Raw genomic sequence first — 23973 nt, 5'->3', positions numbered from 1 at the left:
GTTAATTACTAATTTTGATTAGTTGTCTTAATTAACTTAATTACTTAATTTACAAAGTTTAACTTATGCTTAATTACCCCAATCACTTGATTTAATTGCTTCATTAAACTAATTTAATAATGGATCAAATTTATTTAATTTATCCGCGTTGTCACACCATGTAGGCTGTAGCCAGCTGCACAATTCAGCATGGAACGGACTGGGGCTACAAGGTAATTAAGTTAACTTTGTTGGCAATTTAATTGGTGTTGGAAAAGTATGATACCTGAAAAATTTAAACCAAAGTGAATTTGGATGAATGTCACCAATTGGTTGGTAGTCAGTTATTTTAGGCACCATGAATTTGGATGGATTTCAAAATAGGAGAAAATTATGGTCTACCCTAGGGCTGTCAATTGGATTGGATTTGGTCCAATCCAATATTGGTTCTGGGACCAAATTCAAATAAAGCAACTCCTATCCGCTCCAAATAAAATGGAAACATACTGGATTGGGTCCAATTCAATTCAAATTGAATCAAATACCAAAATAACATAAAAAATTCAGAAAAATATATAAAAAAAACTATAACACCTGTTGCAATCCAATCTAATCCAATTAAAATATAAATGGTCAGATTGGGTCCAATTCAATTCAAATTGGACCAAACACTAAAATAATATAAGAAATCTAGAAAAACATATAAAACACTATAACACTTGCTACAATCCCTTCCAATCCAATTAAATTTTAAATGGATCGGATTGGGTCCAATCCAATCCAAGTCCGGTTCATCCTTACTAACAAAAAACTTATCAATAACTAAGGGTGTCAACTGGACTAGATTTGGTCCAATTGGTCCAATCTGATTGGGTTCATTTACAAATGCACCAAATCCAATCCAAGTCCAGTTCATCCTTACTAACAAAAAACTTATCGGGTGTCAACTGGACTAGATTTGGTCTAATTGGTCCAATCTGATTGGGTTCATTTACAAATGCACCAAATTCAATCCAGTCCAAAACCCATACAAGCTAGATCCAAACTGGTCCAATTAAAATGCAAATGGACTGGATTGGGTCCAATCCGATCCAAATTGAATGAAACATAACAAATTATATAAAAAATAAAAAATATAAGAATTTTATAGAAATATATTAAAAACATGGTTTCCGTACCATCATTGACCTGGACAATCAGACCATTCAGATCGAAAACCATCAAGGCAACTGGTTCCGTTTCACCCTTAACTTGTATCTTGGCCAAAAAGCGTTGATTTGGTCAACGACCCGTTCACCTGGGTGGTTGAACTATTAACCAGTTTGACCATTTTTGTCATTTTTTTTAATTATTTTTTATTTTTTAAATCGGAATAGGCCATCCATTTGAATCAAATGGTCATACCGTTGAACCAGTGGCCAAAGCGATTCTGGTTGCGGTTCAGTATTTAAAACATTGATTAAAAATTTCACAAAATATAAAAATGTATCAAAATACAAAATAAAAATATAAAAAGAAAATAATTTTCCACAATGATAGAGACCGTTTGGTGCACGTTAGCTTTGAGCGAGCGGCCTTCAACTTCTTCTCTCTGAACTTGCTTTCTCCAATCCAAGCATAGGATGGATTCTCAGGTGAAGCTTGCAGTCGTGGTGAAGGTAATGGGACGAACTGGGTCAAGGGGATAGGTGACTCAGGTTAGGGTCAAATTCCTGGATGACCATAACTGGCTTATCATGAATTGGGTTTTCATGAATTCCTAAATTTTTCTTGTGTTTGTGATCTAGAAACAAGGATTTGTTTAGGAAGGTTATTATTGTATCTATGCTCTCTTTAATTGTTAAAAAAACAGAGAGACAGAGAGAAAGATCTCGTTGCTGAAGTTGTTTGAAAACATTCTCTAAAATACTACCAGAGAGAGAGAACACCTCAAGGTGGAACCGTTGCCGTTGATGGAGAGAGATTGTTGCTGAAATTCTTTGAAAACACTCTCTGTATATTGTCGGAGAGAGAGACCTCTGTAGTATGCCATCAGTTAAAGAAGAGATCGTCTATCATTGGTTAAAGAAGAGATCATCTAAAAACGCTCTCTAATATACTACCGGAGAGAGAGAGAGAGAGGAGAGAGAAAATGCATAATCATTGTCGGAGGGAAAAATCTATGATGCGGGAAAGATATGGTATTGAAAGAGTTTTGATCAATCAATTCATCCATAAATTTTAATAAATAACACCTGATTGACTACCAAATTTACGATTCCAATTGATTGATAAAAAATATTTCAGATACCATATCCTTTCCATATCATAGTCGATCCCTTACTGGGAGATAAACCCTCTGATATACTGTCGAAGAGAGAAAGAGGGAAAAAGATTAAGTGGACAATTGAACGGACCATTGGGTAATTTGAACTATATCCGTTTCGGTCCACTGATTTACTGGACAATCAATATGGTTTCCGATTTGTGGTTCATTCTCATGGAACATGGGCTAATTGCCCACTATCATTTAACTACTACTACTATTACTTGAACGGTCTAAATTCTAATACAAATGGGCTTTATACATGAATCCATAGTTGAGGACTACCACACTAGATATTTGCTACATACCAAAGGATAGAATCAATATTATGCCACTCAATCTTTGGTACTCGGTCCATGGGCCTGTTCATGGCCCTCAACTATACTCACTATTCATATTGTGTCGTAGGTCTCCATTCCCATCACAAATTATGCCTTCATCCCACAGCTAGCTCTCATCAATGAGGTCCCCATGTTCCCAACAATACATACTTTTGCATTCCTGAGGGTGGTTTATGGAACTAATACAAGTCAACAAGAAATATGTAGAATATACTTGTCATTTTGTTTTTAAATATTTTCTTAAATAACCTGTAGAAATGGGGTTGAAATCATTCCCTTGATTCCATATATATCCATTAAGCCACAGATACACCATAGAAGTTTATTCTAGGCTCCAAAGAACATTCATGGTTTATAAATAAAGGTTTATTACCTGAAACTCCTCTTTACTATTTTGTCATTCTTTTAAATTTGTCCCGACTTTTTTTATATATACTTTCATACACTGAAAGCATAGGAATCCTGCTGCACATTGGAAACATTTCTCCAAGAGCTTATGTGGTTGGGTGCTATGTGAATAGAAGTTTTCCCAGTAGGAGATTCAGGCTCCCTTCAAAGACCCATTGAAATCCCTCCTTTGACTCTAAACATTCAGTCGCTACAATCCAAATACATGATAGGAATTTCTGCGATTAAAAAAGAATTCATGGTTTATAAATAAGGTGTTATCATCTAAAACTCTCTTCACTTTTCTAACAAACTAGCGGAGGGGTCCCTGCTTCGCAGCATTGCTATTTGCTATATTAAAAATGATAATGATTTCTTAATACAAAATTTGTAATTATAAGTATTCAAGTCTTAAAACTCATATAAAGACTTAAAAGATATCATCATGTGATCGTTTTTTAAATATTGTTTTAGCAAAGCATCTCATATAAAAGATTATGATCATATAGTGATAGTTCTGAGTTCTACTTCATAGCTGTCATTTGTTTTACATTGAGAACTCCTAGTTGACTCGGATAGTAGGACTATTCGGCCTGAGAACCATCTAGGCAACCGGTTTCGTTTTACTCCAAACCCGGTCCCTGGCAAAAAATCGTTGAATCGGTTAACGACCAGTTGACCCGAGTGGTCGAACCATCGACACGTTGACCCGTTCAATGGTTTTTGTCCATTTTTTATTTTTTAATTTTTGTTGTCAGAATGTGCCATCCGTTCGAACTAGATGGTCGAACAGTCGACCTGGAAACCGGTGGCCAAAACGGTTCTATTTTCGGATCATTTTTTTCTAGATGCCAATAATTAGATGAAATAACTTTGTAGTCTTAGTAATGGGACGGGTGGACATTGCAAGGGATTCCAAAACCTTGAAAGATAAATCCAAAGTGACCTTAAACACAGAAAGAAAATTGGCGGTAAATCCACCAAACTGGAAAAGCCAAGGAAAAAAAATCAGAAAATCGAGTCTAAAGTTACGCTTAGAGATGGAGCTAAACATACATGCAACCAAAGAAAGAGACAAAGCAAATTGTCTTGTAAGAAAATTAGAAAAAAACATTGCACAAGAAAACCCAAAGAAAAAATCGGATGGTCGAATCGTCGACCTGAAAACTGGTGGCCAGAACGATTCCATTTTTGGATCGTATGAGTTACACGCTCGAATGACATAACATGTATGATACTGCTTAATGGACCTCACACACTCAATATTTTGCTTGTAATTTTTGTTGAAGAAGAAAACTAGACACACACACACAAACAAAAGTAGAAAATGAAAAAAAAGGAACATATCACACACACTCAAATAAAGCCAACAGTAGAAGAAACCTTTGAATAGTGAAAATCCAAAAGCATAAAAAACCATGGTTTTCGAATCGCTGTTGACTTGGATAAACAAACATTTTGGCCCAGGAACCGTTAAGGCAACCGGTTCCATTTTACCCCAATCCCGATTCCTGGCAAAAAACCATTGAATCAATCAATGACCCATTGACTCAGGCGATCAAAATGTCGACCCGTTGACCCGTTCAATGGTTTTGATCATTTTTTTTTAATTGGGAACTATCTAGGCAACCGGTTCCATTTTATCCCAATCTCGATCCCTAGCCAAAAATCGTTGAATCAGTCAATGACCCATTGACCTAAGCGGTCGAACTATCGACCCGTTGACCCGTTCAATGGTTTTGGCCGTTTTTTATTTTTTTAATTTTTGTTGTTAGAATGGTTCGTTTGTTCGAATTGGATGGTCGAACCATTGACCCAAAAATTGGTGGCTAGAATGGTTCTGTTTTTGGGTTGTATGAGTCACATGCTCGAATGACATAACATGCATGATATTGCTTAATGGACCTTACACACTCAATTTTTTGCCTATAATTTTTGTTGTCAGAATGGGTTGTCCATTCGAACCAGATGGTCGAACTACCATTTTTTTTTATTTTTTTAATTGAGAACCATGGTTCCGTTTTACCCCAATCCCGGTCCCTGGCAAAAAATCGTTGAATCGGTTAATGACCCATTGACCCTAATGGTCGAACCGTTGACTTGTTGACCCGTTCAATGGTTTTTGGCTGTTTTTTTTGTTATATTTTTAATTTTTGTTATCGGAATGGGCCGTCCGTTCAAACTAGACGATCGAACCGTTGACCCAAAAACCGGTGGCCAGAATGGTTCCGTTTTCGGGTCGTATGACTCATGCACTCGAATGACATAACACGTATGATACTACTTAATGGACCTCACAAACTCAATTTTTTCCCTGTAAAGTTTGTTGTTAGAATGGGCCATCCGTTCTAATCGAACGGTTGAACCGTTAACTCTAAAACTAGTGGTCAGAACGGTTCCATTATTTTTTGCTTGTAATTTTTATTGTCAGAACGGGCCATTCGTTCGAACCAGATGATAGAACCGAAAACCCGAAACTGGTGGCATATATATATGTGTGTGTATGTTAAAGGGCTGCCATTTGGCAAAAGGGGAGACCACCCCTATCCCTTTAATAGATATATATATAAGATACCCATGGTTTAATTCTCTCCCTATTTCATGTTCACTCATCTCACAACCCACCAAAGGTTTCAAGTGAACGAATGAACTTTAATGTGAGAGTTTTGATTTAATGGATAAAGTTGAATAAAGGGGTATCATTGTAATTTTGAAATTTCATTTGTTTTCTAATCACAAATGTTTGATCTATGGAGGTAAACTTTAAAAGACAAGGTAAATTTAAGGGTATGTTCGCTTTTTGGATTTTTTTTTTTTTTGGGGGGGGACTGGAGTTAATGGGATTTTGGTTTTCATTGACCAAGGAACATATGTTCTTTTTTCATATTTATGTAGGGACCAAGGAAAATTTATTTTCCTATATATCACTTAGTAGGTAAATTACTTTTCCACCTGGGAGAAAATTGCCAACACTTGGATGGGACAAAAATGCCCCTTTTAATAGTTGATTTTATGGCTAAAACGATCATTGTCTTATTTAACCGGGAAATGAAAGAACATAGGTAAATGCACTAACCTGGGTAAAATGCATTCATCTGAATAAGTAACTTACCAATAAGCGAATAGGGCATAAGAGAAAATTAGAAAAGTGAAGGAAAGTTCCAAATAATTGTTAGATAGTGTATGCCCTTAGGTCCAATCATCTTGATGTACATGAACATTTATTTGTAAATGAATAAAGTACATTGTTGTTTTATGTCAATATTGGTACGTTTTTGTGCATTATCCCTTAAGTTGGACACTAAAGAAACTCGAATTAATTTAAAATGTTCTCAGCCATTGGATAAACTTGGGGAGTTTATCCTAACAAGACTAACACTAGTGTGCTGCTAAGGAGTTGGAGCAACTTATCCCAACTGTTAGGGTTAGACCCCAAGCACAACAAGTGTGTGTTTATTAGAAGCATTAAAACTAGACCAATTTCCAATTATGCCTTGGACCTTAGAGATAGATGGAAAAAAATAAAAAGTTACACATAACCTTGGACTTGATTATGGTATTGCACTAGGTGTTGAATTGGACTGTCTTTGATATGCTAACCAGTGAGATCCATTAAGAGTCAAATGCCTGGGTATGTTGGGGCAGTCTTAGAATTCACTTGAGTGGGTGATCATAGTGATAGGACCGACCCCTTTGTTGGACAAAGTGAATATCAAGGTTTATATTCTCTTTGATGGAAATTTAAACTACTAGCGGTGGATTTCACCTATGTTTAAAATATGATTTTGCAAAATATATATATGTTATATACTACGCTTTTGTGAAAAGGGTTTGCAAAAGGCTTTAATCATAAGATCCATCTGAGTAGAGAGTGTGGCACTGCACCTTGTAGCCAGGGCAGAGGTCATTCCTTGTCGGGTAGTGTTTGATCATTATGGGCCGAGAGGTTAAGTGTAAGAGATCATTACATAACTGGTTACCTGATGGGCTTTGTCTTACATGAGTCCATTATCTTTGGGTGTTCATAAGGTAGTTGAATCCAATGATCATTTAGGTGTAAATGTTGGGCCCAAACTAGACCAAAGCTAATTGGGTCAAGGGTTCACTACCCCAAGTAGTGAATTCGGCCTAACCTCTTTTAGAGGTTGGGCTGAACCCATGTGGGCTTATGTGAGATCATTATGGGGTTCCACACCATACAATGCCAAGCCTAAAATGTTCATGCAACATCTTGGGATGTGAGTTTTTGAAGTAAATGGGACTAAAGCCCATAATTAATAAGATTAAGTAATCTGTCACATGACAATGCTCTGGGTCAAATATAAGTTTGGAAATGGGTATAGAGTACTCATCCTTTTAAGAGGATAAGGCATATCTTTTAATAGAGTTTAGATTTAAATTAGATTTGGATAATCTCCTAATTTGATTAGGAGGTGCTATATAAGGAGATAAAAGAAGAAGAGGGTGAATTAGATTAGAACACTACTCTCTCTTGTTTTCTCTTGTTCCCTTTTGTCTTCCAAGAAACCCTATCATGACCTAGGCTTTCAAGAACTAATTTTGATTAGTTTTTCTTCTAATTTTTTACAAGAAAAAAACATTAAAGAAAATTAGACCCACTTACCTCATTCGATTCAAGCAAGTTGGATCACAATTTCGCTAAAAATAGTGTTGTTGAACTGACTTCACCTACACATTGTGCCATATTCAGTGGAGGCTGGTTTTAGGACTGATTTGGGCATAAAATTCCAGCTTAGGATCTGTACTTGTGGTATCCATATCAGGTATAGTTTCTCCTTTTGATTTGGTTTCAAATTTGGTCTGGTTCAGTGCAAGATTGATCTGGAAAAATGCAGTTTTTCAAAACACCGAAAAATCATTTTCCAAAAAGGTTAGAAAATTTTTGAAAATTTGCCCAACCATCTAGCATGGTTCGGCCATCCATGAGATGTATTCTATCCCTTCCAATAATAATAACCCTAAATAAAGATAATTTGTTAGGCTAAAGATCCTAGAAGGGAGAATATGGTTTTTATGCCAAACACAGATGCAATCCATAGGGATGAAATTTGTTCTTGGGACAATGTAGTAAGTGCATGCAACAACGTGCAAGTTCATCTATTTCTTCTGTTCTTCATTTATCAAATTCTATTTCAAATAAACAATGTCTATTTTGTGCTAATCTTGGGACACAAATATTTACTAGTAATATACTTTAGTTTTTGCTTTTCCTATACTACTAAGCATGCACATGCTTTGCATGTGGAAATTCTATATATTAATTTGATGCTGATTGCAAAATCCAAATCTGATTACATAAACACATCATCCAATTATGTGATAATTGAATCAAGTTATAAAGTTTCAAATATCATTGATAGGCCTACTTGCTTGGCTAGATTATGTTTTTTTGTAGTGTTTTATCTTTTTGGTGTATCTTTATTTTTTGTTCATTTATTAATGAAATGTAAGATCTATATATAGAGGTAATTGAATGAGGCGGAAAGCAGTAATTTAATTTACAATTTAAACTTCACAATTAAATAGAGACTAAATTCAAAAATGAGTATTTTAGTCAAAAGAAAGTTTTACAATCTTATTCATATTTTTAATAGTAGTGTAAATATAGAATTATAGTTATGTTTATTTTTATTTCTATAAATTTTTTGTAGTTCTATTTAAAAATAATTCTGATATGTCACACTTACTTTTTGTTTAATATGATAATTATGTGATATTATACATGTACCTGAATTGTTTTCTGCAAAATTTATATATTTTATATTTTATATTTTATATTTTATATTTTATTATTTATTTATGACACTAAATGTTAATAGATTTGACACAAAAGTTGAACTATTGATCATTTTTGGTAAATTCTAAATTATGTATTTCATTTTCATTATCAATAAAAATAATTATTGTTTATTACACTTATTTTTTTAATTTGATTAATAAAAATATCATAAATGTTTCTAATTTTCTATAGTTATGTAGTTTTCTATCTTTATTTCTATTTTAAAAATTATATTACCTAACTATGACTTCATAGGTTTATCAATTTAGTTTAGATGGTTGAATGTCTTAGCCACTATTTGGATCAAGAATGGTTTTGTATTTTAGTCGGTTTTATAATATATAGGTTTATATTGTTAAAATTATTGACATAAATCTAATTAGTAGCATTTATTTGTTTAAAATAACTTAAATATATGATTTAATCATTTAGTAAGAGAAAATGAGAGTTAATACCTTATTATAACACTTAATGAGAGGGTATTAAAGGATATGAAAAGTAATAGTTGAAGTTACAGATTCAACGCTTACAAATAAAGATGGACTAAATTGACAAATATGAGCATTTTATTAGTCATTAAACTACCATAAAATAACTTTTATACCATTTCTCAAACAATGAAGTAGAGTGTCATTTTAGTCTAAAAAACATTCACATTGCATTCACACTTTTATATATAATATATAAATTGTCATTTAATTTTAAAGTAGATTCCAATTACAGTTATTTCAAACTAATAGTTTACACGACTTCCATCATAAATCACATAATTACTTCTTAAGTAAAGAACATCTCATGGACTGTTTGAGCTTGGAAATTGCTCTAGTCACCATATGTAAATACAGCAGTCAACTTTAACATCATATTCCGATTTGGGGGATGACTTTTGTGTTAAGTAGGCTGAGAAACAGGAAACGATCATCCTAAGCGAGAAGGCATCGAAGAAGAGGTTTGGCTGTCCATGGGGCAACCATCAAGAGTTGGCTTACAATATTTCTCCTTTGCACTGATCGGAGAGGGATATGGAGACTTGCTTATTATCCTGCACAGAACAAAACAATCCATAGCTTAGAGACTTGATTATTTCTAGTACTGATATGATGTCTAGGGGCAAAAGTCGGGTCGGTCAGCCCTTTCCCAGAGTTGCTGAACCCCAATAACCTTAACCCTAGCACAACTCGACCCCTTCTAGTTGGGACCCTGCACTTCGTTTTGCTTAAAATGTTCTTTCTTATTACTATTATATATACAAGAACAAAGTTGTGGTGCTTTAAGATTACTATATAATTAAATATATTTATATTATATATATGTTTGTATGTATGTATATTATATGAATGTATTCATTACATACTTATATTCTATTTATATAAATATGAAGACATGCCGGGTTCAGGTTAGATTGAGTTGACCAAGCTTCAATCTTAACCCAACTCAAAGTTATGTTAGATTTATATATATTTTTTAACCATAACCCTAACCAGAACTTTAACCTCTACTTGACCCACCCAACCCAAATTAATGAATATATCCAGTTCAAGACATTAGATTAGAAAGATATAAAAGGCCGATCAGAAATATCCTATTATCCACATTTGAAAGATAAATGACTTCAAAATCAGATGAGTTCCAACATGATTGTATGCCACATAGGCTCAGTTTGGAAGGAATACAAATGTAAATATGTAGAGTATATTTATTTTGTTTGTATTTATACTGTATATATTTGCACTGTGGATTCGATCTGGTAGCTCTTTCTCTTTTCGCCTAGCAATTCAGCTAGGTCTGGGTGTGCATAAGCCTGTTTTAATTTAGTACAAGGGTTGGGCTGGGCTGGCCAGTCATGTTGGGGACTGGCTTGGTCCAACCATACGTCATGGGACATGGGTTAGCCTTAAATTAATTTTGATGAATCAGGTGGTATTCATCAAAATTTGGAGGGTTTTGATTGGTCAAAACACTTCCAGTATCATCTCTTTCAGGGATCATATTTTTATGTTAATTTAACTACGGTGGCATATACTATATGCCCATTTGAGAGGGATTTCATGTAATAGTTTTGGTGAAAAATCCAAAAGGCCAAAATAAATACTCATTGAACTGAGCAAACGACTTTTTGGTGAAGTTAGTTTTGGTATCTTCTCTGAAAGCAGGTCTAGCTCCCAAATGGGATCTAATGGTCCATTTGGTTTGTGGGAATAAGGGTCTAGAATCAGAATCAGAATGGAATTGAAATCCCATTCCGGTTCTGGATGGAATGGCCTCCCCCTCCCCTGGGAATGAGAATCCATTCCTAATACTATTGTGTTAGTTGTTCTGGTTACTTGGTTAGGCCCGACCTAGCTGGGCTCAGTATGTTTTTGGAGCCCTATGTCAGGTGTGTCTGGTCATAGACAACTAGACAAGACAAGCTGAAATGGCATAGATCATACACCTAATGCCAAATAAATGGAAATTTGGAGTGAATGTTAAAATCCACTTGAGTTTCGTTTTTGATTGAAAAGAAAATTGCAACGACTAATCCTCAGGGTAGAGGGCGATCTATTGTACCTGTTACGACGTTTTTCCAGGAACTGCTGGAGAGAATGCTTTCTTGCTATTGGAATGTCTGCAAGAATTAACAGGATTTAGAAAGAAGAATTCAATAGATGGAATTCGTGGATGGCGTGATATGATTCAATTTGGGCGAGCTCCCAATCCAAATGGACGGACTTGTGCAGGTTTCAAATCATTCTCTCTAACCAAAAACTCATGGTAAGGGAGAGATAATTGCTTCTTATTTTTAGGATGAAACAGAAGTGAAGAATCATCAAGAGAGGAGGGATCCACTCATCCAAGTTAATTATCTGCTTGGGTAACTTACGAATAGATGCAAAGTTGGAAGAAGGGAGAGCTGCTGTTCCAAGTTTTGCTGATGTTTGTGCTTTGATGAGATTCGGCGAAGAGCTTTCGCCAGCAAGAAGCATAATGGCTTGGGCCTGCAGCCATGGTGATTCTTCATCATTAATCATTATTTCATAAAGACCAAAAGGTTTATATATCCATGACATGAAGATGATCCGAACAACACTAACAAAGTATAATGATATAGACGGAAGAAAATTTGGGAATCCAATTACATACCTTATCAAGAGGAACATCATCAAACACATAAATCAGCCCCGAGTAGAAAATGGTGAGTTGTGCCTTCAAATTCGAAGTACTCTTGTTGAATGACATTGGGTGAGTCGTCCATTGAGGCCTGTGTAAATGGACACCACTGAGGTATGGTATAAGGAAAATAGCTAAGTTTATTCATTAGTTCTTCGGAATAGAAATTACCCAATGTCTGAAAGCAATTCTTGCTCCAAATATGGAGGTTGAGTAGGTTCAGGTGGAATCAAGGCACGAGGTGGAAATGGCTTGATGGCTTCTGAGCCGTTCATAGTTGTTTTACACTTGTTGTTTTCAGCTTTGGAAAGAAGAAACTTCTTGAATAAATCAGTGGTTTCTGACATTCTCTTCATCGACCTTTGGCCTACTTCAGAAATGTAGCTAATGGGTTGTTTATATTGTTCTGAGTCTGACTATGGTCTCCTTCAAGTTTTGGATTTAAGTTGGTTTTTTTTTTTTTTTTTTTTCTGTCCTCAGAAAGTCTCGCTTGGACTAGTAGAACAAGAACACTTGTCTCAATTTTTATAAAATATGACGACGGATCCTGTCAACAGTAAACATAAATTCAAATTTGAATTCAGTGCAGGGATTTTTTGCCATCCATCTAGCATTTTCTTTGTCCTTTGCGAAGAGTGCAAATATAAATATATTCAGTGCAAAGACTAGACCAAGCCCTATCTAGCCCTACTTCATTAATTCTTTATACAAATAGGTTTCCAATGCTATTTATAGAAGATTCTTGAATGTGGTAATTAATGGTTTATCTATTCCGGTTTCACCAACCAACAAGTAAGGATGTTAATGGGTTGGGTTAAGTGGTAAATTGGCACTGTTAGGTCTTGGAAGGTTCAAAATTTTGATACCTATTGTATTGGTAGTCTTTCGAAACTTCAAATAAGGGGCGTTTTGGAATTTGGGCACTTTCAGGAGTAGGGGCAAGCTTAAAACCGATTACCTAAAATATTTTTGAAAAAAAAAACTAAAAAAATTTATGAAGTATCGAAACACCTGATATGCCTATTTGTGTGTATTGGATATATCAATACTTTAAACCTTGGTTAGGATTGAACAAGCCTTAATCGGGTTTCAGGTTGAGGTGAGCCCATCTAGGAGTACCAATTGGATTGGATTTGGTCCAATCCAATCTGGTCCAATATGTGTCCATTACAAATGGATTAGGTCCAATCCAATCCAATGAATACTTCAAACCATTTTGGATTGGTCCAATTCAATGATCAGACCATCTAATCTATTCAAATTGGTTTAATTTAAATATGTTCCAATCCAAACATGATTCATTGAAACCTGCTATATTATCTTTTATCAATGGACCAGATATTGATTCAATCCGACTCAATCTAATATAAATCCATTATAGATGAACTAGGTCATATCCAATCCAATAAATATTTTAAACCATCTAGTCTAGACTGAATTGATCCAATTCAATATATTTTATTGATCCGTCCAATCCGTCTAGATTGATTTTGATTTGGGCATACGACTGCTGAAACATTTGTGTGTTAACATAACCTCCCTTTTTTCTTGCTAAGGCCTAAGGTTTTTGATGGTTGTGTTGCATTGAGTTAAAATGTAATCTCCATGGCTCCATGAGATGGACGGTCACATGCAAAATATTTCGGAAAGAATGAATGTTGTTTGCGATGAAGGCCAAAAGTCAAAGCCTCAGTCCTAAAGGACTTCTAGCTAGTTTCGACCTACATGGCTAACATCCATCCCCAAACAACTGTCAGGCTCGACCGCCCCTAGTTGCAGGCCAAGCATTAGCTACGTGGACTAAGGCCCAGGCTAGCCCAAAGTAGATCAGGAGTGGTTCTAACCAGGTGACCCCATCCGTATTGAATCAATCAAATGAACAGGGTCCATATACGGCCCCATTTAGTAATTTGATTGAGATGTGGTTCAGGTTCGAAAAAGGAAAAACAGGGGGGACCTAAATATCATCAGTGTTGACTTGGAAAAAGGGGCGCAACTTGGGCGGGGTCAGCTTTAGTCCCGTTTATTCTAATCTGCAATTTTATATGGGTTGGATTTGGATTTTCAGTCCTTGGATTGGGTCTCATTTCAAAACTTTGGGTTTTTAAAATTTTCAGGTTGAGCTCAAGCCTAGTATTTAGATAGTTGAAACCCATCTCTCTCTCTCTGTATATATATATATATATATATGCATACATACTACATACATACGGACATATATACAAACATATATAGATATATGTATATCAAGTTTTGTTTGGGCTGATTGACCAACTAAACTTGAGCCCAACATAAGTGCATCGAATTTTAGTGCGGGCTAGACTCAGGTTGGATAGTTTGGGCTTCAGGCCCAATTTTTAGGGTTGGGTCTAGGTTGAGCTAAAACCCATCCCAGCTTGCCTAACTTACACCCTTCATAGAAACACACTATTAACTCTTGTTAATGCTCATTTTACAAATATAGATAATTTTACAATCCGCATAACTAAAATGGTAATGTGTATTAGGGGTGAGAAAATGGGTAGGTTCTACCCAGAATTGAATGGAACTGACTTTGAACCAGCTTACCCAATTTGTTACAGGGTAGGGTTCGGTTCCAGATTCTTGGAAACAGTCCCCACCCAGGCTGGTTCTAAGGTCTAGGGGTTTACCCAACTTGAACTAAATTAATGAACCAATCTTGGTTGGCCTTGATGAAACCAGCCTTAGAACTAGGGTCCATTTGGTTTCCAAGAATAGGTGCCTGGAATCAGAATCGGAATGGCCATTCCGATTCCTACTGTTTGTTTGGTAGAAATGAGAATTTCATGGCCATTCCAAGCCCCCTCTAAGGGAATGGGATTCCCATTACAAAGTATGTCAATAAGTAAAGAACTGATGACAAAAAGTCACCCAAATCCTAATATTAAAAAAATAATAAATTATTATCAAATTAATAATAAGATAATAATAATAAATAATAATATATTAATAATAAAATAATAAATTATTAACAAAATATTAGTAAAATAGTAATAACACAATAGCACTATAATAAAATATTAATAAATTAAAAATAACAAACAGAGATATTAACTATGAAATACAATAATAATAAAGTACAATTAAAGTAATATCAAATAATAATAATAATAATAACAACAACAACAACAGATAATGATAATAATCAAATAAGAATATATTAATCGTTAAAATAATAATAAAATATTCATCAAATAGTAGTACTATATTAAAATATTAATAAATTATTGATAAAAAGCAAAGATATTATTTATTTAATAATGATCATAGTAATAATTAAGTGCAAGTAAAATATTAATATACTATAATCAAAGTAATAATAAAATACTAACATATTATTTATAAAAAAATAATAAAGTAATTTTAAAATAATAAACAAAAATAATAGAATATGAACAAACTAATAAGAAAATAATAAATTATGAATAACATATAATAATAAAGGTATTATTAAGGTAATAATAGTATACCAATATATTAATAAAATATTCATAAATTAATGATAAGTACTAAGATATTAATTATTAAATACTAATAAAATAATAATAACAAAATAATAAAGAGCAAAACTATTATTTATTAAATAATAAAAATAATAAATAAGTAGAAATAAAATGGTAATATAATATAGTTAAAGCAATAATAAAATACTAACATATTAATTATTCAATAAAATATAGTAATAAAGTAATAAATTACTAATAAAATATAGTAATAAAAATATTATTAAAGTAATAATAATAAATAATATATTAATAAAATATTCATGAATTAATGATAAATACTAAGATAACATAATAATAACAAAGTGATAATAAAATAATAATTATATATTCATGAAAATTTTCAATTGATTCTGATTCCAACTCCCATTGAACCAAACAAGAACAATTGGAGTCCGATTTCAATTCCTGATTGAACCAAATAGGCATCAGGAATAGGTCATTCTGATTCCAATTCCGATTCCAGTCCTATCTGCAAACCAAACGGATCCTAAACTTTCCTTGAAATAAACCCCGATATATTTTTGAGGATGTAAAGATTTAAACCTAAGCACTCATGGTTACAAAGGCCATGGTCTCACTTGGCCATTTAGTTACTTAAGTGATTTTATTGCATTTATTTTCATTTTAATTTTTAAATGCGTATAATAATTAATAAGTAATATAAAAGGTAATATTTACAAAATTTAAATTATAATGATAAGTTTTGAACCATATATTAATATATTATGATAATTAATCTACATATTAACTTAATTAATTTAATCAATAAAGATGATATAAATTTTAAACTATATATTATATTTATTGAAAATCAAACTTTTAACGAACATGTAATTTTTTTGATGAGGGAGAGTAAAGGAAGAACTGGAACTGATCCCATAACCGCCATGACTACAGTTGACCTTCATTGGATAGGTTCCGGTTCTACCATGGAACCTAACAGAACTGACCCATACTCACACATAATGCATATAGAGCAAGAAGGATCTTGGATTTGACATGCTCCATCATAGGCCCTAGTTTGCAACACCGAATTTGATCACAATATCGCTTAATTATTAATAAATCTAAATTTAGAGAAAACCATAAAAAATACAAAGGAGGTCATTCAACATGAATTGTTTTTCTTGTTGCTACTTTCAAAAATAAATTAAAACCATCAACTGTTAAATAGATTGTTTTTTTTTTTTAATTTATTAAAACACCTAATGAAAATGTTATTTTTGTCACTACTAAAAGGGTAACAACTTTGTTCAGTCAATTTTGTTCTCTGTATAAATAAGGAAGACATGTCCTTGTAGACGAATAACCCTGGATAAGGGAGGTTGAATCAAAACCTAATAAAAGACCCAAACCTTCTCTGCCACTGCCTGGATGCCATTGTTCTCTCTTCTTCGTTCTACTAAGACCAATCTTTATTTGACAGATTTGAAACATATTTTGGTGAAACATAAACCATAAAGATAGGTTTTGTAAATCCATGAAACTACAATCTGTGTTTTAGCAAATGGCCCTTCTTAAAACAAAAACATAAAAAACATGTTCATGTGTTTCAAATGAAACCAAAAACATATTCTTGAATTTCTGATTTCAAATCCATCTTTTCATGTATTTATTTAATATTGTGTTTCATAAATCAAATAAGTTTTACATTACAAAGTTTGTTTTTGTTTTAAAAACCATTATGCTAATGATTCCAAAAGCATTTATTATTTTCTGAAACAAATCTAACTGAAAAAAAAAAGAAAAAGAAAACAGAGTTCAAATACATGTATTTGTTTTTTTCTGCTATGACGATTTCAAAAAACAAATAGAAACAAAAATATCAATGTTGTAGAACACCCCAAAATGAAGAATCCAGAACTAAACACAATGTCCTACTTATTCTGCTTTATCTCAATGCATGGGGCCAGGAAACTACCTTCTGCTGGCTTATTAGTAGAACCTTCAATTCTTATGCGTTAAACAAACAAATCAAACACAAGAAACTCTAATTGCTCTCTGATTTCGTTTCTTAGCATGAATACCCAGGAAAGAATATCTTCCGAAAGTTTATTTATTTTGTATATTTCATCATTTATTCATTTCAAATTTAATTCTTGACACTCCAAAGTCCAAACATGATCCAGCCCACATCCCAATCCAAATAACTAATAAACTACCTTGTTATAATGCCGATTTCAATCACCAGGAGTGTGAGCATACAACAAAATATATGGAGTTCATGATCAAGTTGGTTGTTGTGTGGGCATATGGAGAGAGAGAAACAGAAACAGAAACAGAAACAGAAACAGAAACAGAGAGAGACTTACTTGTAGCGGAGTATTAATCAAACCCTTCAATCCCAGTAGCCAAGCAGATTAAAAAAACTGAGAAAACCATGGATGAAAGTAAGAAATTGATGTATGTAATTATAAATAAACACATAAGGCGCAGAGAGAAAGAGAAAGAACCTAACCTTTCAATCCTAGTAGCCAGGCAGATTGAAAAGTGAGAAGGTTCATGGATGGTGGTGAGAAGTTGACGGGAGATAACCTAACCCTTCAATCCCAGCAGTCAAAGCAGATTCAAAGTCGAGAAAGTTACTGGAAGATAGTCTGAAGTTGATATAAAAAAAGAAGGCGCGGACACAGAGATAACCTAACCCTTCAATCTCAGCAGCCAAGCAGATTCAAAACTCATGGACGATAGTCAGAAGTTGTACTACGCTACCATAAATAAATAGAGATGGCGAACAGAGAGAGAGAGAGAGAGGAAAGACTAGCTCACAGCCAACAGCGCAGGCTGTCGATGGTTATGAAATCAAGATGTTGAATAGTAGTCCACATTGTTATTAGAAAATAATAACAAGTTTGTACATTTAGGCACGTGTGGATTCATGCTTTTCCCATGTTCCTTAACAGCAGGCCAAAGTCGATCCAAAACTGAGTAGACGTCGCCCTTCAAATACGTCACCCATGTGAAAAGGCATCCCGCGAGGAATTCTTCTCTGTCCCGCTTTAAGGAGAATAATTTCATGGGCCCCACGTAAGAGAGCTGTCCGTATCCTCTGCCAATTGTCCATTGATCGGATCATCTCATCCATTGATCAGGGATTGATGGTGGGATGATAGACCCTTTATCCTGTGCAGTAACAGAATGTTAATGCAGACGTTATCGCTCTACTTGCTTCATTGAGAAGGTGAGCCGAATAACGCCGATTTAGTTGGATTTTTTTTTTGGGGTAACGCCGACTTGGTTGGATGTTGGAGCAAGCGACCAAGGCAGGCGGCTGCACATTTAAATTGAAGCAATCAATGATGGAAATTTTGGTTTTACTAAGGGTATTTTCGTCATTAAGGGTATTGTGTAACGACTAAGAAATTCTCCAACTATGTAAGCGACACTATATTGTTGCCAATATCGTCACGGGGTAAACTCAGACTCTGACAATATGCCAAGTGCCAAGGAAGCTTGTCTCATGCCGGGGGTAGCGGTGGATGTTGGTTGGCTTCATCGCGGGAATTGGGATATCCTCCTCACACAGTTCGCCTCACAACCATCTTACAGGCACAATTCACCTTACATTTAGAATATTTCCGGTAAATAATAATACAAAAATACGAGAGATGTTTCTAATGCACCCTGGGTCAATTACAAATTGATCAAAATTGCAAGGTTTTTAAAGCTGACCTGGAGATCAAACTGGTTAGTGGTCCGATTCCCGGGTTGAACAGTTGATCCATTCTGATAAAAAAATTAAAAAAAAATAAAAAATAAGAACAGTCAAAACCATTGACCGTTAGAACGATTCAACCGCTCGGATCAGTGGTTTATTGACCAAATCAATGGTTTTTTATAAAAATCTGTTTTGGAGAAAAATAAAACCGGTCTCAGTTTTTCTAGTCTAACTGTCCGGTACGGTCTGGTTTTGAAAACCATGCAAAATTGTGCTTGCACGAATAGTGGCCTATAAAATACAGAAAAAGCCTACAAAAATTAGAATGGGATTTGTTAAGGCTAGTTATAACTTCTAATCAAGTTTGGTTTTTATGGGATTCATTTCAATTAATTAGCAAGTATTAGTAAATAGATCTCCAATTGAAAAAGAAAAATCTAAACATGTTGGGATTTGGGACTTATTTATGTTTTCTTTTTTTATTGTTTTTTATTTTTAATTATTTTGACAAAAATAATAAAATAATGGACAATTTGTGTCTAACGGAACAAAAACGTTTGAATCAAAAGTGCATTGTGGGACATGTATTATACAGTTATTACATGCTCACTCATTGTGCTTACCTAACGTGCTTACTACATCCGGACCTATTAAAAGCATGGCTTTACTTATAAATTAATTAATTAACTAAACATAAAACAAGGAGTTGATGTGGATATTCAAATAGGGTTGTGGATGAATTATAGCATTAGCAATTAACATATTTTAATATTGGATTTTTAATATATTAATAAAATGTGATTACATATTTAGATGTGATTTAAGTTTTTCTTTTTCACTCAAGAAATTGAGAAATTTATCTTAAACATTGGGAAAAGGAGTTAATTCTGTTGACAAAGTGCTAGTGGTTAATTGGAGTTGGGATTTTAATCATAACTTCATTTTGAAATTCTCCTACCATAAAAATGATGACTTTTTTAATAAATTCTTATTTTTGATCCCATTTTTGTTTAAGCACAACGTTATTTTTTACGTGCTAACAGGTGTGCTGAAATGTTATTAGCAAATCCAAGGCTTTAATCGTAGCATATTTGAGAAGTGAATGAATATATCTGAGAAGCCAATTCTAATAAAATTCCTATTCCAACAAAAGAAAATCTTGAAAACTCTAACATAAACAAATAGAGAACTAGCTAGAGAAAGAAAATTCACCCGTCACCAATGAAATCTATTTACAAATTTATTTTTGTATCTTCTCTACAAAGTGTCTGGGCTGGAACAACTACGCGAGATGGGAGAGAAAGGAGACAAGAAAGAGTTGGGGCACAATGAGACAAGAGGGGAAAATCTGACGGAAGGTTTTTTGATTTTGGATAGGTTTCAATTTTGAAGGTTTTTCCTTTTTCTAATTAAAAAATAAATAAAAAGAAAATATTTTTCAATTTGGCACATTAGATTAAGTGGAAGTAAGTTAAAAGTTAATTGAGACTAACTGGTAGATGTTAAATCGAACCGTAGGTTTTAACTTTTAAATTTCTACAAAAGAGGACAGGTGTCACAGGGAGGTTGACAAGTAACAAGAGTTCTTATCACTTGTGAACAGCCTCCGTGAATTCTAGGTAGCAAGGTTTTTAAAACGATCCAGAGAACGAACTGGTCAGGGGTCTGGTTCTTGGGTTGAACGGTCGGATCATTCAAATCGAACAGTCAGGTTGTTTTGACAAAAAAATAAATAAAAATAAATAAAAAGCTTAAAACCGTTTGAACAGTTCAAATGTTTTGAATGGTTAATCGCCTGGGTCAACGATTTGTTGATCAAAATTAATGGTTTTTGGGAAAAATCCAATTTTGGAGAAAAACGGTGACCGGTTTCCAGTTTTGGTCCGGTCTGGTTTTGAAAACCATGCTATGTAGCACCTCCATCACACAACAAAAGTAGATAGGTTATACAAGCTAGTATAGATATAAACTACTTCTTGGACACCGATGTGCACCAGGGCTGTTCACGGGTCGGGTTGGGTCAGTTTACTAGTGTTTTTTTTAACTGATCCGACTTGGTCGGGTTACCTATAGATCAAACTGAAATCGACCCTCTATTAGGGCTGTTCACGAGTCGGGTTGGGTCGATTTACTGAGATTTTTCCAACTGACCCGACCTGGTTGGGTTACCTGAAATTGAAACCGAAACCGACCTTGTGTTAAGCAAAACCCACCTGGTCGGTTTGAGTCGAGTTGGATCAGTTTGGGTCGGTTTCAGCTCTAATTTCAACCATGGTAATAAAGTGAAGTAGGAGGACCCCCCAATCAAGTTATCAAGAAAATAGAAAGTCAAACTATATTAGAGAAAGAAGACTGAAATTTGTATATTTCAATAAACCTTCTAATCTAAGTAAAAAAGGACACCTAATTCTAATTATAATTGGTCTCCTATTTGGTGTAAAAGACCATAAAAACTAGGATCCTTTGATTCTTTTCTTTAACCTTTTCCGAAAAAATTCTTTGTCTAGTTGTTTTACAATACTTGCCATTAATGTCATTCCTAACTAGAAGACTAGAAATTAAGTTAGGTTGTAACTAGGATAGAGACAACTTAGTTAAGTAGGAACTAAGTAGGTTGTAACTACTAACTACTAAGTCGGTTCGGTTCGGGTCGGTTTTGGCTTTTACACATGAAAACCAAAACCGACCCGAACCATCGGTTTATGATTTTTTACAACTCGAAATCGATCGGTGCTGAAGAAAACCCAGCCAACTCGAGTTGGGTCGGTCCGGGTTGGTCGGTTTGGTCGGGTTGAGTCTTCTTATGAACAGCCCTACCCTCTATTAAGTAAAACTGACTTGGTCGATTTGAGTCAGTTTGGGTTTCAACCAACTCCAAGCTTGCACAATGCACATGAAGTCAAAGTGCTAGTTTTATATATAATATTTCAAAATATATTTACTGGAAATATATATTTAAAACCAAAACATATATACAAATATATCAAAATATATATTTTCTAATTTCTGGAAATATATATCTGATATATTTTTCAGTATATATTTATTATTTAAAACTAAAATATCTATATTTAACAGATATCTTTTCAGAATATATATATTTTTTCACATAACTCAGTTCGGTCTTTACAACCCAAAACCGACTGATAGTGAAGAAAAACTGACCAACTCGGATTGGGTCGGGCCGGGTTGGTCAGTTTGGTCGGTTTGAATTTATTTGTGAACAGCCCTAATGCGCACAAATTTAGATCACTTGTCTATAAACAAATGACTTAGGATTGAGATCACCCGTGAGGAAAATGAAAACACAAGAGGAAAATTGCTAATGACCAGAGCAATCTCACACAACTGAATGAAATTGTCTCTCTCCTTCATTAATGGATTCACTACACCTTCCTCAAACCCAGAGTTACATGTTGAAGCTGATTCCATGGCTTCACTTATGTATACATTGGCACTATTGTAATCCTCATACTTGAAGTACCTGATTCGAGTTTCGTAGTGTAGAATTTGAATTAGAGTATAGTTCCAAATGGTCACTTAAGCTTGCTATGGTGCATTGATCATCTTCAGTCTTTAATAGATTCTTAATCTATGCAATTGTGCTGGTGGCGTTTTCTTGGGTCCATTGTATTGCAATGACTCAAGTCTTTGAAGATCCGCACTGCTACTCTCTCAGGGACAGCCTGGAGACAGGTTACATAGAAGTTGTAGCTCAAGTATGGGGACCGTTTTGCGCATGCTCTGCAAGTTTGACTGATGATATTAGAGACAAGGACATTGCTATGGCTGGAGAAAAAGAGACAGAAGGAGAGGGAGAAGATGGAGAATAGAAGGTTCATGGTCTCTTCTAATTTCTATCAAGTACATGTTGTTGCTCTTAGAGAGAATAGGGGAAGACACATGATGCAATGGTGAAGGTGGAAGCAATTGAGAATAAGGGGGACTTACATCAGAACAATTTCTATTATCCCTGGACACAAGCTTAATATTGATAATCTGTTTTGCTGAAGTTTGCTACTTGAATTTACAGTAACTCAAAAAGTTTATGGCTCCCTTGATGATTCTAACTGAGTCACTACTTGATTGACCCACTTGGGCCCTTCATCTAAACCATGTCATTGTTTCATATGAGGTTGGCTTTCTCAAATTCGTTTTATGAGAGAGTTTTGCCAAACTCTCCAAACATTTTCATTTGGTTCTAAATATAAATTTATGATGGCTGTGACAAATTTGCCTGAGGACAACCAAGGTTTTCCTAACCTGTTTAGGGGATTGACATTCAATTCTTCTTGTCAATTATCATTCTTTCTTCTACTTTTTTTATGGGTTAGTAGTATGGTCCATGAAAAGTATACCAACATAAGAAATGATATTACCTTGATTGGGTTGGTTGCGACCAATGGGGGTTGGAGTTTGGAGAGAGAGGGGTGGGGGGAAGCATAATGACTGAAAACTAATTGCAGTACAAGGAACTCAGATTGTTAGCCAGCTTGGGGTGGAGCATCTCCTAGTTGAAGGGGACTCCCAGGTGGTAACAAGGTGGCTACTAAACCCAGATACTACCATTTGGGGCTATAAAGATCTTATCAAAAAAGTAAAGTGATTAACTAGCAATATAAGAGTTGAGGTAAAATGGGTTAGCAGGTCTGCTAATACTATAGCTGATTTTGGAGCCAAACAGAGGATTTTCAGGAAAGATCTTTTTTGTGATACCTTGTAAGATGTTATTATTTTGGAAATCTGTACTTGACTACCTTGGAGAGGTTGCAGCTCGTGCCTCTCCTTGGGGACATTGTATTACTTTCCATTACTGATTAATAAAT

At 34.4% G+C, this 23973-nt stretch overlaps 1 protein-coding gene and 1 pseudogene across 1 annotated transcript; both read right to left on the bottom strand.

Annotated features, from left to right (window-relative positions):
* Positions 1-9480: 9480 nt before the first annotated feature.
* Positions 9481-18280, bottom strand: LOC104596700 (protein TIFY 3-like). Its single transcript, XM_010257954.3, has 7 exons — positions 17948-18280; positions 17802-17858; positions 12134-12509; positions 11936-12053; positions 11676-11790; positions 11363-11420; positions 9481-9854 (listed from the first exon to the last, which is right to left on the bottom strand). Exons 3-7 carry the CDS (start codon positions 12316-12318, stop codon positions 9731-9733), a joined length of 600 nt encoding a protein of 199 aa, XP_010256256.1. The 5' UTR covers positions 12319-12509; positions 17802-17858; positions 17948-18280; the 3' UTR covers positions 9481-9730.
* Positions 18281-22396: 4116 nt separating this feature from the next.
* On the bottom strand, positions 22397-22989 carry LOC148791613 (putative invertase inhibitor pseudogene; annotated as a pseudogene).
* Between the last annotated feature and the right edge of the window lie 984 nt (positions 22990-23973).

Source organism: Nelumbo nucifera, chromosome 5 (genome assembly GCF_055504915.1).
Source record: "Nelumbo nucifera cultivar China Antique chromosome 5, China Antique-T2T, whole genome shotgun sequence".
Classification (NCBI taxonomy): domain Eukaryota; kingdom Viridiplantae; phylum Streptophyta; class Magnoliopsida; order Proteales; family Nelumbonaceae; genus Nelumbo; species Nelumbo nucifera.
This window is presented reverse-complemented; position numbering and strand designations above follow the sequence as displayed.

Bases quoted from the DNA above. Each gene is read 5' to 3' on its own strand.
- LOC104596700 (XM_010257954.3), bottom strand. From the start codon at position 12,318: ATGAAGAGAATGTCAGAAACCACTGATTTATTCAAGAAGTTTCTTCTT. The intron at 12,054-12,133 runs GTAATTTCTATT...CCATTTACACAG, and splicing joins GAATTGCTTTCAGACATTGG to GCCTCAATGGACGACTCACC. The intron at 11,421-11,675 runs GTAAGTTACCCA...TAATTCTTGCAG, and splicing joins TTCCAACTTTGCATCTATTC to ACATTCCAATAGCAAGAAAG.